At 37.1% G+C, this 16386-nt stretch overlaps 1 protein-coding gene across 5 annotated transcripts in view; it reads left to right on the top strand.

Moving 5' to 3' along the window:
• Nucleotides 1–6258, top strand: part of KIAA0825 (KIAA0825 ortholog) — a 241539-nt gene extending 235281 nt beyond the window's left edge. For 2 of the 5 annotated variants that reach the window (XM_074533430.1, XM_074533433.1), the window contains one exon: nt 3041–6258. In XM_074533430.1, coding sequence (XP_074389531.1) covers nt 3041–3164 — 124 coding nt within the window. In that variant the 3' untranslated portion in view covers nt 3165–6258. The remainder of the gene's footprint in view (nt 1–3040) is intronic. The other 3 variants (XM_074533428.1, XM_026795068.2, XM_014268901.3) reach the window with 3 other exon arrangements.
• The last annotated feature ends 10128 nt before the right edge of the window (nt 6259–16386 follow it).

A 16386-nucleotide genomic window follows, 5' to 3' on the forward strand; every position in this document is an offset into this window, starting at 1 on the left:
GTTGCCTTTGATGTTATCATTCCATAAACTGATAACACAAACTGTATCAACTGTATCTTGGTTCCTCTCCCTGATCTGAAGAACAGTGCTATCATGGGCAGATCCTTCCACATATTTGGATGCATATACAAGATTAGGTGCCACAATGCCATGATCAGACCAAGCAATGTGGTAACCAGGGAGTTCTCTACCCAATATAGAAATTATTTGGTCAAATTTGTTATTTTTTCACTTTTTCTCTTGACCTCCTTTTAGCTTGGTGCCAAATATGTCTTAGTTTAAGGAAATTTTACAGGGCAGAGATTCTGCAATAACTTCCCTTCTTCCCTTAGTTTTCAACCTATACCCTCTACCAATGAGGAGAGACAAATGCAAAGAGGTATGTGAAAAAGAAAAAACAGTTTACTAAAAGAAAACAGCAGGAAATATAGAGGCAAACACTTCAGCCCTCACCCACAAATGCAGAGGAGGTCCCTCGAATTGTTCTAAGGAACACAGACAAAATGGTGTCAATTCCACTCTCTGCACCATGTGGCCAAGACAGGGCGCGAAGGCAACAACACACCAAATGAGCATCTATGGTTCCAAAACTGCTTTCTGTCCCAGGTAACAATGGAAGCGGTGAAAAACAGAACCTAGAAAACATATTTTTCTCCTAAAGGAGTCAGTGCTGTTGAAACACTAGAAGAAATTTTTCAGGAGATGTAGGACCAACCCCCTCAGCAGCTGGAAACTTGTGGAGAGGCTCCAACTCTTGACGACAGGCAGCTGTCCTGAGCAGCAGCAGCGGAAAGTCCAGAGAAAGAAACATCTCCCTGGGCTCCAAAAGCAGTGGTTGCTATAGCAACCGTGGCAGGGGTCACTGTCTGTCATTTTTTTTCATCGTTTCCTGGGAAGCCGCAGCTAGCAGCCTGTCAGAGCGCCCCATTTTCTGACGTTCTCAAGAGTCTGGAAAGGACGAAACAGAGAGCTCCACGTGTCTATTCCCATCACCCCTCCCCTTTCCGTGAACTGGGGTAAAACACAAAGGTTCTGCTTCCAACTCTGGGTCTTAAAGAGATAGTAAACTACCTTGCACAGATTGATGTAGAGAAGATATGGAATACATGATTTGGGGTCACCCAAATATGCTACATAATGCTACACTCTACCTCCTATCTCTGTAACTATGACAGTCCTTTAAGCAAACAGCTCCTCTAGGTAAAAATGTGCAACAAATCAAATTAATTAAAAATAATTAGTTCAGCTCATATAGTAGTGTTTCTGAATAATGCTGAGGACCATAAATTCAAATTAAGGCATGCACTACTTCTTCCTAGATTTGAAGAGAAGATATACATTACCGAAAGGAAAAGGGGAAACCAGTCACCCTGTTAAACACCATTCACTGGGGAGGCTTGCAAAAGTGATTGCACTGAAGGCTCATACAGTCAGATTTTATATCATAAACCAGAGAATGAAGCAGACACAGCAATTAATTGTACCTAATGCTAATATGCACATAAGGTTAAGTATGATAGCAGTCACATGTGAGTGGAGTAATAGGAAGCTAATTATGGCAAAACCTTGACCATAGGCATTCAGTGCTTATAATTTTATTCATTGTATGCTTTGCTTGTTCAGATACTTCTTCAGGCAGTAATATGGGTGGTCAGGTTCAGTTTTCAAGGTAAAGGTGTGAAATACATATGCTAATTTATGTATGGTCTTTGAACATATTTTTTCCTAATTGTTTTTTTAACAATGAGATTGTGCTAACAGAGCTCTTGCTCCTTCTGATTTTAGTAAGCTTTAAAATAGATACAAAGTATACACCATGCTCTATTGCCAAAATTAGTTGTTCTCTTCTTCCAAATATAAGGTAATGAAATATAGTCGTTCCACCATTCTGTATTATATTTGATTTATTCACCAATCTAAACTTGTATATGGCTTCTGATTTATGCAGTATGAATGAGGACCTAAGAAGTGTGGGGACAGGACTGAAGTATTGCTCCTGGCAGTTTCCTAAAAGCAAAAGTCCTTGTTTGGCTCATTTTTTACATCTACTTTTCTGCACCATTCTATGGCTCATTTATAACCTATTAGTTTTAATACTTGATAATGTGATTTCTAGCTTTAGTATTGGTGTTTTACCTTTTGTCTTCAAGTGGTCTGAACTGGGAGCCTACACTCTATTATCTACTTAGAAGAGAATGAGATTAATATTAAAGGGATATGAAACTCTTAAAATATCCACAGAACTTGTAAAAAAAGTGACCATTGTGTAGCCATAATTGCAATGATACAAAGTTTACCTGACTACGTATCAGCACTCTTGCTGCTTTTTTTATCCTGATTATCTTTAACAAAATACTGCATGACTTGTAAGGTTTTATATTTGACTACTACTACTAAAAAAATAAGCATCTTCACAGTCCTTCACTTTTGCAGTTTTAGTGACATTAGCTCTTAATCCTAAACTAGAAATGAGTATTCACATGGGGAAGGAAGAATCTGATGTAATCTATTTTTTTGTTAGATTGTTATGCTTAATGGTTAAAGAAGCAAAAGAGCCAGTCAGTTTTGTAGTATTTTGTGAAATAGTACTGTCAATGCCAGAGAATTATGACAACTCACATTAAATATTTGGGTTGGACTTCATGTAGTCATATTTCACTGCAAACTGAGAGAGTATTGAGAGCATCTGCCTAACTTCCAAAATGTTTGTTAGCTCTTCCACTTTTTCTCTGCAAGTTTTACAAGGTTTCCACCTCTACTAATGTATGTGTGACACATAAAATGGAAAAAAAAATCCTGTTGCAGTAAATATAAGATTTTGTAGTAGCTTTGACAATTTGTGTCAATTCCTCATGCCCATGCCAAGTTCTGTGTGGCAAGGTTTTTGGGGGTTGTATTTTGCATGATTCAGTAATCTCAACTGAAGTAACCATGGCTGGGGAGGGCAATGAATTGATAAAAACAAGTTCTGTATTTTTTAACTTGTTCTAAAGACTAGTTTAAAACACATTAAGAATTAATAAAATGCTTTTTCTTTCAGGTGGGAGATGAAAGAAGATGCAGATCTTGAAGATGAGGAGCACATTATGGTAGAACACCTAAGAAATGTTTATTTGACACAAAGGACTCCTGTCTCAGAGGACAAAGAAGAACAATTACCTTGACAGGTTTCGGGTAGCACCTTTCTTCTGTATTCAACAAGATTAGGTTAATGTCATAACTCACAGCATTAGAAAGCTCAGAAATATGTATCTTGAGTAAAAAGTTTTAAATTAGAGAGTGTTCCCTTGTTATTGTCTGCTCACCCTATCCAGAAAGCAATTGTTCACATATGCATAAGGTGAGGAACAGTACAGGAAAATGTCAGTGTCACAAACAAGGAGGTTGTATCTCAGCACTGCAGAGGCAAAAACCTGAATGACAAACTAAGAATTGTTTCAAAAATACAAGATTCACTCTGAAAATAATGCAATTTAGGACACAAGCTAAGCAAATGTTTCTGGTTTCCATTCACCACTTTGGAGTTGGAGTCAGCCTGCCCTCAGTTTGTGTAACTCAAGGACCTTTTCCTTCCTTTGATGCTTGTTTATTACATCACAAAATACATGAAAGGGAAAGGTATAGACTATATAGCTACAGTCCTTTTTGAGTTGCTCCAGGATGAGTATGCTTGGCCATTGTTCCAAATCAAAAATGCATCAGCATTACTGCATTCACAAATACTTACTTAACATCCAGTGTATTTTATGGCTTAAAAAACACTGGATTTCTCATAATAGAGAAATTTTAGAAGTTTTGAGAAGCATATTTTTATTTAAAATAATTATTTGCATGCAGTGCTCACAGGATTATCTTAAAAGTGAATTGAGAAAATAATAAATAATTAAAAAAATAAATAAAGTAAAATTTCATATTCAAAGTAATCCTGGTTTGATATTCAAAATTTTCTGAATATTATATATTTTTCTGAATACCAAATATTTTTCTTACACACTGGTTAAAACTATCAACATTTTTAATACAGAAGGTCTGCTTTGTATCTCTTTAGCTGCACAGAAATAATACATAATTTTTCTGTAAGTTTCTTTCTTTAGAAGTCCAATGGAACTACTTTTTCTGCCTGATGAAGGACTCTGTCAGGATCTTGCTAAGGGCACAATCTGAACAGAGTTATTTGTGTTCCCAGCATATCTTCACACATATGCTATTATGGACATAACTTAGACTACTTCAGTAGGATGAAGGCATGCTTTTTTCCCCTAAAGGTTTCAGCAACATCATGGGTAACCATATTACTAATGCTGATTTAAGGTCTTATCTGAAATGCTATTTTTTCTCCTCTTAATTGCTCTTTTTTCTTTCCATATAAAACATCAGACCATTTAAAATTAAAATGTGGACAATTGCATCTTACAAATCTCCAAAGATCCTGTTACAACACAGCAACACAAAAGGGCTGTGAGGCACTGTATCTTAGAAAATGCTAAAAACATTATTTAAAAAATGAAGCAGACATTTTCCTCTGCTGCCAGTGTAGTAATTTCAGATTTTAAAGGAAGTGATGAAATATGAAAACCATTTTTTTTTGCCTTGTATTTCACCTTTAAAGATTAATGGTGGACTTCAGGTTTAAAACATGTCTACAGGTTCTTCCATGAAAGCAGGTTTGGTATTTTGACAAATGAGGCAGACACATTACAAGCCATATAAATAATGTGTTAGTGTACATGAAAATTGGAGTTCAGAATATTCTCTGCTATTTTATCAAAATCTATTATACATAATTAACTTCTTGTCTAGTCAGATAAACTGCCTATGTGATGAAACTGATTGAAATACTTCTTGTGAAAATCTCCCCTTTTGGGAAATACCAACTCTGAAGAGGATAAATTTTGCAAGTGAATAAGCTAATTGAGAATAAAACCCATCACTTAAACTTAAATGGGAATATCCATACAGTCACTTACCTGGTCCTGTTGGCCACACAATTTTGGATAAAGGCCAAGATGCCATTGGCCTTCTCAGCTACTTGGGCAGACTCAGGTTCATGTTCAACTGGTTGTTGGCCAGCAGCTTTTCTGCAGTGCCGTTTTCCAGTCACTCTGCCCCACACCTGTGGCATTGATTTGAGTTGTTGTGACCCAAGTGCAAATGTTGATCCTCATTCCACTGGCCTCAGCCCACTGATCCAGCTTGTCCAGATCCTTTGTAAAGCCTTCCAACTCTTCAACAGGTCAACACTCCTGCTCAATTTGGCGTCATCTGTAAACTGACTGAGGATGCCCTCTAGTCCTTGGTCCAAATAAAGATAAAAACAAACTGATTAAGATATTAAGCAGTATTGTCTTCAATACTGAGCCTTGGGGAATCCCACTTCTGACTGGCCAATGACTAACATGCACAAGAACTTAACAGCATAAAAGCTGAACCTTTGCACAGTATTTTATTTGGATGCTTTTCCTACTCAAACCTATATGCACATCTTTTATGGTATCTGAGTGCAAACAAATGTGTATGTTAAATTCTACTTGACCCACAATCCTTACTGAGAAATATCAGAATTGAGAAATATCATACTGAGAAATACCAGATTATTCCTCTTTGGTCTTGCTGGCAATGTATCCATTCCAAATAACCTTTAGAGTATAAAAGGGACATCACCTTGGCAATATTACTTAATGCTGAATACACACTTCTACAACATTCATATTTATTCAATAAAATTACAGTAATAATAAGAATTGTATAACTTGCTAAGTAGCAAGATTGCTAAGTAACATGCCATTAATTTATCAGGATTGTTTGCTTTAGATGTAAACATTTAATTGAAAATTGAAAGAGCTGAGTGTTTTTCCACTGTGTACATGTATTTCATAGATGCTTGTGTGTAAAATTAGGAACACTTCTGTAACTGTAAGACTGCTGCTTTCTATGGCTTTTCTTCAGAAAACAATAGTTCTATATTCTTTAAAAAGTTCTGCTGATTCTAATATTGATTTAAGATTAAATTAATTTTTAAGAATGATGCAATGTCTTGGCTCTTTGACACTACTTATTGATCCAGGAATGTCTCACATGTATGTTTAGCCTAAATAAATGAAAGCAACAGAAGTCAGATTTGTTGGCTACAGTGTGTGCCCCAAGTTTCATGACTACTGCAATCTGATCATGTTAATTCCTCCTGTAAAGTTGATAAAAAATAAAAGTAGAGTCTGTTGTGTACAACAGACCTTTCTGAGAGGACAAGAGCTGGCCTCAGTGTCTCAACTGAATTAGCTCAAAAGGAAGTTATTGCATTTATAGAAATTAATTGGATCAGATAGCACAAACTAGGTTAACTATACATTATCGTTAATGCTCACACCTAATTATTATTTAACAATTAAATATACTTAGGTGCTTTTACAAAATAGGCTTCAATGGGAGACTTCATGGCATGGAATATCTCTAATTAGGTTTGTTTAATGTCCCCTTCAGAATGCTCCAAATCTTAACATCTTTCATCTTTTGAAAGGTAATTAATGAAATTAGAAGCAAGGCAAAATTGAAATTGCATTAATAATAATGGAACTCAAAAAGAGAGGAGAAAGATATTTTGGGAACAGCTTAACATTTACAGCCTTCTTTTCTAGTTACTGCTGTCCTGACCGACTCCCATAGGACATGCTTTATTCTAGGAGAGGGAATTTGATGTGTATCTATGCTATTTGCTCAGGAAAAAAGCACAATGGCAAATGGATGTTCTCACCTTTACATCATCACAGCAGTGCATGGTCGACATGAGGCTGGCTTCTTCCAATTAGCTTCTGCTGGTAAAAATATTCAATTTCCCTCTCAGCTGGAAGGTCTTCACAAAGTATTAGTGAGTCTTATGTACAGTAAAACATCAATTATATAATATTATTTTATGGAGCTCCCTAAAAATACGTGCGATCATTTCTAGTGACAAACACTACTCACACTCCCAAGGCAACAGTTGAAAGACAGAAGAATTAGATCCATTGCCCAATTAGACATGAAATGAGAGAATAACTTGATGGCAACAGGGAGATTTCTAAGTGACTAGATAGATCTTGAGGAGGTTCTTGTTGGAGGAAAGTCAATTTTCTGTAGCAATTTTCCATATTGTAAACAATGTTATGAAGGGAAGCAGAATCTCTAAAAGCATTCTAGGTGTAATGAGCAAAGGTGAGCCTGCTTTTTCCTCTACCTTTGGACTCCAGCACTTGAATTGCAGACTAACCTGACTGACTTTGCCAGGAAGGCAATATAAGGAAAGCATGCAACGTCTTGTGCAGGTGGGGCTAAAGGCCGTGCAATATCCATCAGTAAAATGATAGAGGAACCAGATTATTCCTCTTTGGCAGCACCATTTGAGAATAGACTGTTAGTAATTATTGCAACAAGTGAAACAATACAGTGCTGACATAAAAACACTAAACACTCTAAAATATAAGGCTTCATGCAAAGAAGTAAAAATAAATCCAAATACTTTATTTTCCCCTGAAGAAAGTGATTCTATAACAAGTATCTCGGGAAGAACTGACAATTACCAAATAGTAATGAGCACAGTGATCTTCTGAATTAAGACTGTGTTTCTAAATTTAACAGACAACTATCCCTAAGCTGACAAGAAGTCACTGAAATCATTGCTGGTACGAATTTCACTACTGGATGAAAACCTTAATATCCATGACAACGTCAGCTGTTAGTAGGTTGCAAGCATCTCTTAAAAGATGCAATGTAATATGTCCTACTGGAGAAGGTGTCCGCTCATTATACATTTTCTGCCTATGAGGTAAAACTGACTGAAATACCTTTTGCGAAAAACCTCCTCTTCCAGGGAACTCTTATGAATAAAATACATTTTGCAAGTGAAACCATCTAAAACAGAATACACCCCCTCACTTACTTTTACATATAAATGTCCATAAATGGAGTTGTTCCAAATGGGCTGTTGTCTTTTAAATTCACACACCTTGTAGTCTTTAAACAGTCACACTGGGAAAACAAACAAACAAACAAACAAACAAACCAAACAAACAACAAAACCCCAACAAAACAAACAAACAAACAAAACCAAAATAAAAACAAAACCCAACCAGAAATAAACAAACAAACAAAAAGAAAAACCTCCAAATGAACAAACACACAGAAAAAAAGAACACAACAAAACGACCTTTGTGTCCCACTAGGTTTTCTCCTTGATACATTAATTCAGCAGTAACCCACTGGGTAACAGTAGGACAGTTCTGTCTTTCCCTCTAGAAGCATAAAGTCTAACGATTATCCCAGCAATGCCAAGCCACATTTGCACATCTTTTCAGTCCCTCCAGGGCTGAATCCCTCCACCATGATTATAGAGTCTCTGCAGTCATTTGATCCAAGCTCTCACTGACAACAGCCTCAGTGTTTGCACTGCCCTGAGTTACATCCATAGTCTATCTGGAAGTAAAGCAAAAACCCACATATTCGTGATCTTATTCAACAGGTTTGATTTTTTCCAGTTACTATGTCAAACAGAATACCATGTCTGCCATGCCTTACATATGTTTCAAACTTCATTGATGATGGAGGTTTGCTGCAACAGCACGTAAGTTCTTCCTTTTAGGGCAGCCTTTTAGAAAAAAAAAATCTTTTCAGCTTTCCCAGTAAATACAAGCACTCAGTCATTAGAAAATACCTGATGAATGATTAGCAATGCTCTCAGGAATGTTCTTTACAATACCTGTTAATGACATGTTTGTGTATACTCGGTCCCTAGATTAATTCACTAGAGAATGGGATATGATTATACAAGTAACTTTGATACATTTGTGATTGTTTAATATCCAACAATTTAATAATTTTCCCCATAATCTGTGTTTCTGAAGTAAAAAGTCAATAACTTTTAAATATTTGGATTCCATAAAGAAATAGGGTCACGTTGTTCTTCATGAATCCGCTTGACGGCTTCTTTTTCCACCTCAATACTGCCTTACTGGCATCCTTGACAAACCTACTGGTTTATTAGTATTGCTATAATTTACAGAGTGAATATTGCTGCCACTCAGTTATACATGGACCAGTATTTAATCTTCTTGATTGTTATACAGACCTAAAGCTGTGTGGGTCCTACATGGATAATCATTTCAGGTTTAGGATTTGAACACTTCTGCTCCTAATGTTCCACATGAATCTATGGTCTTGCATTGTTCTAAGCTACCTTTGTTATCTGGGATAGTGGCTGCTGTGCTGCTAGTGACTAATGTACTTTGCTTCAGGTTTTATTTTCTTCAATTTCTTTGAACTTTAAATTCACCCTTGGAAATCCGTAGCACATCTGTTTTCACAATCTGCAAATATCTAAATACTAATCAGTAAAGCCTATGCCTTCTCAAACTTGATACAGGGTCTTAGAGAGTCAAGAATTCAATAAATGTAAAATTGAGACCAACCACCAACAAGGTTATCATTCAAGAAATGCAGTAGCCATTTTCACTTGGATATTCACCTGTCTGTAAAATTCAGAAATTTAATCTTTAATGAGTTGTAACAGGACACTTCTTATATGCATAAATATATACATATTCCATATCATTAACATGTCTTAAAGGGATTTTAATATGTAGATTAAGATTATGCTTTTCTCTAGATAATGGGCAAACATTGGAGAAATAAGAGATTGAAATGGCAGGTGGCTTTGGGAATGAAATTCTGTTAACAGAAATCCCACCTGCAGGTATGGATTAACTTCAGGAAATTAATGGCCAAACAAGTGCTGTGAAGATTTTTTTTTTCAGAGGGAAATGGATTAGGTCTCTTCAAACAACAATAAATTTCAGTTATGCCTCCCAAATTTCACACATGCCTTTCCACTTTATGAATGAAGAAACTGAGAGAGGTGGTTCCATTAATGCAACACAAATGTGTAATGTTAGTCGTCTGGCCTGCTTTAACCAGAACATGGCAGTCTGTTCTTTATTTCCAAGAGCTGTGCTGGGTCTGTGTAATTACTGGCTGTACCACCATCAGACTTTGGTGTCAGCACACAGATAACTCCACTGTAAGGTGCACCTCCATCAAAAGGTGCCCTTAAAGTACATAACAGAAAAGGCACATGTAATTGCTTTTCCATTTTCTGCATACACAAATGTTTAGATGGCAGTTGTACAATTTTTTTGAAGTTAAATAATACCCTGAAACAATCATCTAAAGTATTTAAAATGCAAAATTTATTCAAAAATCATTTGTGGAGTTGAGGGATTGGTAGTTTAGAATGGAAAAATTATAGGTATGCTGAGTACATTCTTGCAAAAATAAATCATGTAATGTTACATTGAGATCAAATATTTCAAAATTCAAAATACAATTAAATTGTTTGCACATATAAGAGCAGTGAAATAACTTTGCAAGGTTTGCATCATAAACCCATACATCTACAGAGTAGGTAGTAGAACACAGATCATAAAGTTCTGTCATGAGTGTTGCTTTCAATTTTCATTTCATTCCTCCAAAACTTTTCATATCAGTCTGGCATTTTTTTAAAAACTATGTACAGGACCAAAGAATTATGAGTGGTAACTTGAAATATATATCATATATATTTAATCTTTACAACAAATGCAAAAGCAGTAAGTGAAAAACAAAGACATAAAAGACTGTAAAAACTCTTCAGAACATAATGAAGCATAAGAGTGAATGTCACAACAGATTTATCTATGTTCGACTTTCAGCAAAAAGTGCTGAAGATGAATTTAAGAATATTTATATATCATTCTTTTGGCACAATAGCAAGAACCAAAATAAATTATCCAGGCACAGGATGTAAGAAACAGATTCAGAGTGTAAACAACAAGTTAAATAAGAATTTTGAATTAAGAAATCTTTAAATCCAAAAAAGAGGTTTTCCAGCCGTGCAGAGCACATAACAACAGTGTTGTTTTTTAATGAGTTTTTTAGTATTTCAATTTTTTCTCTAAAGTTTCCAGTTCAACTATTATTAAAAGTATTTTGGAAAAGGTAAAACATTATCTTTGTCAGGAAAACTAACAGATTTTTATTTTTCATTAAATGCATTCTCTATATGCACTATAAATTGTACACAAAAAGCCAGTTCCATCGATGTCAAGCCAAAACAGCAAATGAAAAGGAACTGCAAAGGCAATTCTAAAGAAAATTACTTTTTCTCGCACTCTCTTTTCTTTTGAGCTTTGATTCAGAAGGCACTTTGACAAGACTTTTTTTTTTTTAATCTCTGGAAGTAGGAACTGTCATTAACCAAAACAAGCAAATTTAAGACTAAAAAATTTTATTTTTTTACAGATTGGGGTTTGACAAGAGCTGGGGTTAAGTTGCTCCATCGGGAGACCTATATTGTGTAAACACATTGCTCAGCACTAAATAGTGTCTTGTGATATTCATTAAGCAGGTGACATGGGATGGTCCATAGGGCAAAGTGAAATGGCAACACAGTTTTCATTATGATTCTTTTCCAGTTTGATATTATTTGAATCTTTTTGTCAAAGAAAATTATTCCTAAACTGGATCACATCCTTCAATTTCAGGATGCAGAGCGGAGCTTAAGTGGAATAAGCAGATCACATTTATTGCAAATGTAAATCCAACCTGTACAACCAGAAAGTGACCAGCTGCAGTACAGACAGCGCTGTTGTGAGCTGTTTGCCAGGGTTAGCATGCCCTTAACAAGCAGTACTGTGACTAACAGCGTTAGTAACTCACAGTGCCAGACACTGAAAGCAGAAATGTTGGGACTTCTGCAGAAAGGATTGTGGTGTTCTAGGGGCATTGAGCGCTGCAGGAGGCCCTTACAACTCAAAGTTGCATTGCAGGATAGCTATTAAAATCAGACGCCCTGCTTGCTACAATCATCTATCAGCTGCTTCTAAAATCCTGCCCACCTTTACTGTGTTATCTGGAGTAGACAAAGTTTTAATTGTGAGTGGATGGTATAAAAAAAATCCCAACAAACAAACAAAAGTAAACTAAAAAAAAAAAAAAAAACAAAAAAAAAAACAAGGAATATTCTGCATTCCAAATTTCTCATCCTATCTCGCCTTCTGTTTCAGCATCGTCATGATGATTGAAGTTCTTCAGGCAGTTTTAAAAAAAACCAAAAAATATAAATAAAATCAATTTAAACAAGATCTAGGACAACAAAGAACACATCATAAAGTGCATTGCAGAATGTGAGTTTAAAAATAGTGCCTATTGCAGCTTTTTCCCTTTTATGCTTTGACTTTTATCTCACATAAGTTTGAAATAATTCCTAGTTTTCTTGGAAAAATATTCCATGTTTTTCTATTTATCCTGCTTATATTCATGACCTTCTTCCCTGTTTTCACTGAGCTACATTATTAAACTTCGGAAGCTCACATATTGGGGTTTAAAATGGTTTCATTCACAATATTTTCATTCATTTTTTCCATTCAATTTTTTGAGTTGATGAGATGTCTTTTCTCAGGCATCTGAAATAATCCTTGTTACAGTAGTATTTGTTATTCTAAAAACTGTTTTCAGAGCATGATCGCTTGTCATTGACAAATACCTTACGCCCTTGGTGTGCTTCTGTTTAGATATGATGAAGTCTTAAAGTAACCTCTCTCATTTTTCATACAGTTCGAGTTACAATTTTTTGCTCTAAATTTAAAAAAAAATATATTTTCATATTGACAGCACTGATAGCTGCATGCTCTGTTATACAGGCTGCCTCCCTCAGTTAGAACAGCTTTTCTCATTTCCATGATGCAGACACACACTTGCAGAGCCACTTGCCCAGGTCAGTTGGCAACCTCATCAATTGGCTGGCTTGCTTATTTCACATTCCCAGTGCATCCCGGGGACCCTTCCTTCCAAAGTATTATTGCTTTAATTATTTTCTTGAAAATCTGAGTCTTGTTTCTGGGTTTGATTTTTTTAGCCCTCTATGCTGTTTTCAGTACAGTGTTGCCATTATTTCATATTACTGGCAGTTGACATTTTTTCTCTTTGAGACACCCTCTTTCAAATCCAATTTCTTAATTATTTCATGGGAAAGGAACAAGATGTCTGACCTTTGTTTTATTACTTATATTTTGGGGGGGAAACAAAGACATGGTAACAGAAAGGACTCCTTTAGGGAACAAGTCCAGGCAAACAAATGTGAGATGTATACTAGATTTTCATACTAGAGAGATGTCGACTAGATTTTCTACTGAATTTTCATACTAAAAACATATGTCCTGGCCATACCCCCTCATGACTTCTTTTGTACCTTCTTGCTGGCAGAGCATGATAAATTGCAAAGTCCTGGATGTAGGATAAGCACTACGGAGCAATGACTGAAATACCAGTGTGTCATCCACATTATTCTCATACTACGAGCAAAATAGCACTGTACTAGCTAAGATGAAGATTAACTATCCCAGCCAAAACTAGTTTATCACATTTTCTATTCATATATGCTTAGTATGGAGTAACTGGTCATTCCAAGGGGAGTGTCTGAACATAAATTGGTTCAATCCAGCTTATTTGGAAATAATTAATACAAAAAGGATGTGTGTCGCTATAGGACACGAAAGAACACAAGCACACCACCGTTCTCAAGGTGAAGGAAAAAAAGGGAAGTTTATTTTCTGACTCCAATATTTATAGTTTTACAAATGTGACAGTGGATTGGAGGGTGACAGTGACACCTCTCCAATGACACCGGTTAAACCAACAGTCTATCAACTCTCTTTTCTTCCATCAAGGAATGCAAAACAATGAGTTATTTACAGAAAGTGTGTGAGAAAGTTCACTACAAGAATGTCAACATCAGAAGGCTTAGAAAATCTCAAAAAACTAGGGTGACAGATGTGTTATGCAGTTTTAACCTTGTCATATTCCCTACATTTCCTTTACAGTCTCAGAGGCCATCTATGTCTATGAAGAACAATGTTGAATTCACTCTTCATTTTTAACTAGGTCTGTAGCCTTCTACAGACCAGAGACATTGACAGTCATTTACCAAATGCAGTCCAAGACAGTTTTAGTTATATGGTCACATATGCTTTTTGTAGGGGATTGTTGTTTCATAAACCACATTCTTTCCTCTACATTTCTAGAAATGCAGCTCTATTTACCAGACATGGGTAAAGTCTGAGTTTTTTAAGACTATGAAACTAATTTCTACTACGTCTGAGTGTTTCAAACTTACCTTCACTTACCCCACATAAGGAAATTATGTTTTTGTTTAAACTGTGAGCTGAAATGAAAGCAGTTTTAATAATCTTGGACAACTGACAGATACACTCTTCTATGGGTTTAGAGAGTGGCGGTGAATGGTGCAGATGTGCTTTGTGGCCAGTCACCTGTTGTGTCCCAGGAATCAGTGTTGGGCCCAGTCCTGTTTAGTATCTTTACTGATGATCTCAATCAGGGAATTGAGTCCATCAGCAAATTTGCAGATGACACAAAGCTGGGAGTGAGTGTTGGCCTGCAGGATGGTAGGAGAGCTCTGAAGGGACAGGCTGGGTAGATGGGCTAAATCCAAAGATAGGAGGTTTAACAAGTCCCAGTGTGAGCTCCTGCACTTTGGCCACCACAATCCCCTGGAGTGCTACAGGCTGGGGACAGACTGGCTGTCCAGTGCCCTGGCAGAAAGGGACAGTGCCAGACTGAGTAAGAGCCAGCAGTGTGCCCAGGTGGCCAAGAAGGCCAATGGCATCCTGGCCTGTATCAGGAAGAGTGTGGCCAGCAGGAGCAGGGAACTCAATCTTCCCCTGCTCTCGGCACTGGTGTGACCGCACCTTGAGGCTGTGCCCATTCCTGTGCTCCTCAGTCTGGGAAGGACGCTGAGGTGCTGGAGCGTGTCCTGGGAAGGGCAGCACAAGTCCTGAAGAGCAGCTGAGGGAGTGGAGTTCTTTGGCCTGGAGAAATGGAGGCTCAGGGGACACCTTGTCACTGTCACAACTGCCTGAAAGGTGGGTGTAGCAGATGGGGCTCAGTCTCTTGTCCCAGGCAACAGGAACAGGACAAAACAACACAGTCCTAAGCTGCACCGGGGGGTTTAGGCTGGACATTAGGAAGAATTTCTTCACAGAAAGAGTGATGGGGCACTGGAATGGTCTGCACAGGGAGGTGGTGAAGTCACCATCCCTGCAGTGCCATTGTCTAGTTAAATGGGTGGTGTTAGGTCACAGCCTGAACTTTGTATTTCTAAAAAGTGAGCTCAAGAACCTTACCAGACATGCATAGAATCAGAAACTCATAACATGGTTTGGGCTGGAAGGAACTTTAAGGATGATTTTGTTTCAACCCTTCTGCCATTGGCAGGGAACCTTGCACTAGTCCAGGCTGCTCAAAGCCCTATCCAACCTGGCATTTAACAGGCATGCAGATGTTTTTGCTAGTTTTAGCCTATTACTGGTATTATTGTAGCTCACAGAAGTCTGTGAAGGTATTAGAACTTCACAGTTCTGCATGCAAACAGAAGATAAAAGCCCAGCTTCCAGCAAAAGGCTATTAACTACACACTACCTCTGGTTCCTTTTCACTAGGATATTTGGAGTTTCAGGGTCAGTCCTACAAATCTTGGAAAGCTGCTCTTTCAAACTGTTACCTCTTTGTAGAGCTCTGAAGTTTTGAAGAGCTTCAAATCTGTGGTCAACATCTCTCTGTGAGTCAAGCATCTCCAAACCCACAACATCCTCTGACTTGATTCAATAAAGTTGCCCTCCTTAAATCCTTCCCTGGACCTGTAATTACAAAAGGCTGTATCAAGATCAGAGACACAGCATATTTTTAGCTGTACTACTTAACAATAACTATTCCTGAAACTTGATCTAGACTTCTATATTCTACTGGTTTTAGTTATTGTTTGGGATGTGGGCTTTTTTTTTCTGGGTACTGCAAGAGATGAAGAATGATAGTGAACCAGATTAAAACCCCAATAAAAAACGTCATCTACTTTTAATGTGAGTCAGTACTAACCTAATTCACTTGGCCACTTAGCAGTACTTGCTATTCCATCTCTGCAAAGAGAGATGGAATGAACTTCAAATGGGAGGACAAGATTGCTTACATCAATAGTATCCCTAATGTCTCACCAAAAGACCTACATGTAAGTGCAACATTTTTCTAACACGGGAAATACAGGGAAAATAGTCTCAATATGAGAGGCTCAAACATAATTTCTAAAATGTCAGCAGACTACTTCTCCAAGAGATTATATTATCTTCTACACCAAAGAAGAAAAGTATTTCACTTGTTCCTTCCTTAGGTATTGCAGAAAACACAAAAAATACGTTGCTCAGGGAGGTTGTAGGTGTCCCATCCTTGGAAACATTCAAGGTCAGGCTGGACAGGGATCTGAGCAACCTCATCTGTTTGAAGATGTCCCTGCTTATTGCTGAGGGACATGGACTA

Source organism: Zonotrichia albicollis, chromosome Z (genome assembly GCF_047830755.1).
Source record: "Zonotrichia albicollis isolate bZonAlb1 chromosome Z, bZonAlb1.hap1, whole genome shotgun sequence".
NCBI lineage: Eukaryota > Metazoa > Chordata > Aves > Passeriformes > Passerellidae > Zonotrichia > Zonotrichia albicollis.